At 41.0% G+C, this 2251-nt stretch overlaps 1 protein-coding gene across 2 annotated transcripts; it reads left to right on the top strand.

Moving 5' to 3' along the window:
• The first annotated feature begins 257 nt into the window (after nt 1-257).
• LOC119653127 (zinc finger protein OZF-like) lies at nt 258-1926 on the top strand. Of its 2 annotated transcripts, XM_038057655.1 has the most exons (4): nt 278-333; nt 388-539; nt 601-1503; nt 1573-1926. In XM_038057655.1, the coding sequence occupies exons 2-4, from the start codon at nt 414-416 to the stop codon at nt 1876-1878; spliced, it is 1335 nt and encodes a 444-aa protein (XP_037913583.1). In that variant the 5' UTR covers nt 278-333; nt 388-413; the 3' UTR covers nt 1879-1926. The 2 variants fall into 2 exon arrangements, with proteins under 2 accessions (XP_037913582.1, XP_037913583.1); XM_038057654.1 differs by having other exon boundaries at nt 258-539.
• The last annotated feature ends 325 nt before the right edge of the window (nt 1927-2251 follow it).

The following is a 2251-nucleotide window of genomic DNA, read 5'->3' as shown; positions in this document are numbered from 1 at the left end:
AATATACGGTTGGAAATCAAATTTTTTTGACAGGAAGCTGTATCCTACTGATTTGTTGGTAACACACATAGTGGTCGTCCTCCATACTCTCAACTATTGTCGTGCATATGTCCATTCTCCTATTCAGTGAGCAAATGACTAAATTGCTGCAAAAGGGTTAATCGGTTTATTAGCCGGGCATTAATTTTTGCGCAGACTGTTTGGTTGTTTCATCCACTAAATCTCAGAACCACTAGCGGTGACAACTTGACAGCGAGTTGTTTATCGGTCGTGTTGTGACAGTAGAGTGAAGGGTGCCACTTTGGGCTCCGCCATAGCCGTTCTAAGCGATTGATAACGATATTTACCTCGCGTAACATTTTTAATGCAACCGTTTTTGTACTTTAGTAATATTTGCCATCAATTCAGACATCATGCCGACTGCGTGGCAACGATGGTGTCGTCTGTGTGCTAAAAAAGATAGTACAATTGACGTGTTTTTAGAGAACGAAGATCACTTCGATGTTGGGGCGCTAATACACAAATTTTTTCAATTACCTGTAAGTGGGTTGGATGACAGCCTTTAAGCTCTTAGTTTTTAAGAACGAAACACTTTTCCAGATCAGTCCGGACGACAAAGCACCCTCCACCATCTGCACCTCATGCTACCGCTTTCTTCTTTCTTTGAACAAGTTTTCCGACCGCGTAGTCAAAGTGCAAACGATGTACGCTATGATAATTGACGACAAAATAAATCCTATCGACTTCCTTAGCCTGGAATTCCAGTTCGATCTGAATCAAGATAAGCCCTTAGATTTGAATATTGCTGCCACGTCCCCAGTTGCCCACAGAAGTTATCAAAGTTCCGAGGAATCTGCTCCCAACTATGCAAGGGGAAATCACAGGCTCGCTGCAGAAGACGCGAGTATTGAACCTGGAACTAATCCAGACGTATCTATGGATTACCTAGTCAAAGATGATGATACCAGTGAGATAGTCACGGCCAATAGTCTGCCGGAATTTGATGAATCAGAAGATTCCGGCAACGAGGAAGAAATAATCAACGAAGTTCAACCAACGGCAAAAACAGAACCATCAAAGAAAAAAGGTCGAAAACCAAAGGAGCCTCCTTTCCCATGTACTAAGTGTGACAAAGTCTTCTTAAAAAGGAAAGCATTCCGTGCACATTATTCTACTTGCCAGAAAGAGTTCACATGCCAACAATGCGGCAAGAAGTTCCGATCGCGAATTGGAGCCATTCAACACCAACTGACCCATCTTGAACCGGATAAAAGACCGGCATTCCCATGTCCACATTGCGATAAGCGTTTCACGAAAGCAACGAATATTCAGACGCACATTCGTGCCGTGCACTTTGGCGAAAGGCCGTTCGTCTGTGAATGTTGCGGGAAAACATTCGCGACGAAAGGTGCTCTCAAGGCGCACGAAGTTACTCACATTTCAGAAATGTCCTTCGAATGCAAAAAGTGCTCGAAGAAATTCAAATCAATTCAAAATTTGAAGGTAGGAAATATTTTACACGTCTACAAGCAAAAGTATATAATAAAACGATGTATCCGTTTCTCCACGCAGGTTCACGAGGAGACACACATGGAGGCCGGCTACTCTTGTCCAGTTTGTAACCACGTTCTGAAGACCAAGCGAACACTTAGAACACATATGGCTGTCCATTCCGATGTGAAGAAACACAAGTGCACCGTTTGTGATCGAGGATTCAAGCGCGGTTTACACTTAAAAAATCACATGGCAACGCACAGTGGCGAACGACCACACAAATGTCTGTTTTGTGTTAAGACATTTGTTCATGGTTCAGATTGCCGTAATCATATGAAAAAGGATCATCCCCATGAGTCAAGTGAAGAAATGATGGAATCGTGATTCGCAATGAATACGTAACGAACGGAAAATGTGTTTTAACATTCTTTCCTATTTGTAATTAATAACTTCTAATTTGTAAGAGTGAGCTTAATTTGAAATAAACAATAAAACATAGACCAATTCAAAAATTGTCTGTATTTGGTTAAACTTCGATTCTTCTTAGTCTAATGCTAACGTGCAAGCTATTTCATTCTTCAGTGTATTGTTGGTACTGTAAAATGTGTTAAAAATGTAAAAATAGGCGGTAGGACCAGTCTTGCTACTAATTGTATTTTAGTCCGATTTGGATTATCTTCCTTACCCTTCATTTAGAATGGAAGAAAATAATAAAATAGGCTCGACTAGAGTTCATTCCTTTTTTCAGCCATAGGCC

Source organism: Hermetia illucens, chromosome 3 (assembly GCF_905115235.1).
Source record: "Hermetia illucens chromosome 3, iHerIll2.2.curated.20191125, whole genome shotgun sequence".
Classification (NCBI taxonomy): Eukaryota; Metazoa; Arthropoda; class Insecta; order Diptera; family Stratiomyidae; genus Hermetia; species Hermetia illucens.
Note: the sequence above shows the minus strand (reverse complement) of the source record. Positions and strands in the feature narration are given on the sequence as shown.

Excerpts from the sequence above, each read along its gene's own strand:
- LOC119653127 (XM_038057654.1), top strand. The coding sequence starts at position 414 with ATGCCGACTGCGTGGCAACGATGGTGTCGTCTGTGTGCTAAAAAAGAT. Across the intron at positions 540-600 it reads ACAAATTTTTTCAATTACCT|ATCAGTCCGGACGACAAAGC; the intron begins GTAAGTGGGTTG and ends ACACTTTTCCAG. Across the intron at positions 1,504-1,572 it reads AATCAATTCAAAATTTGAAG|GTTCACGAGGAGACACACAT; the intron begins GTAGGAAATATT and ends TTCTCCACGCAG.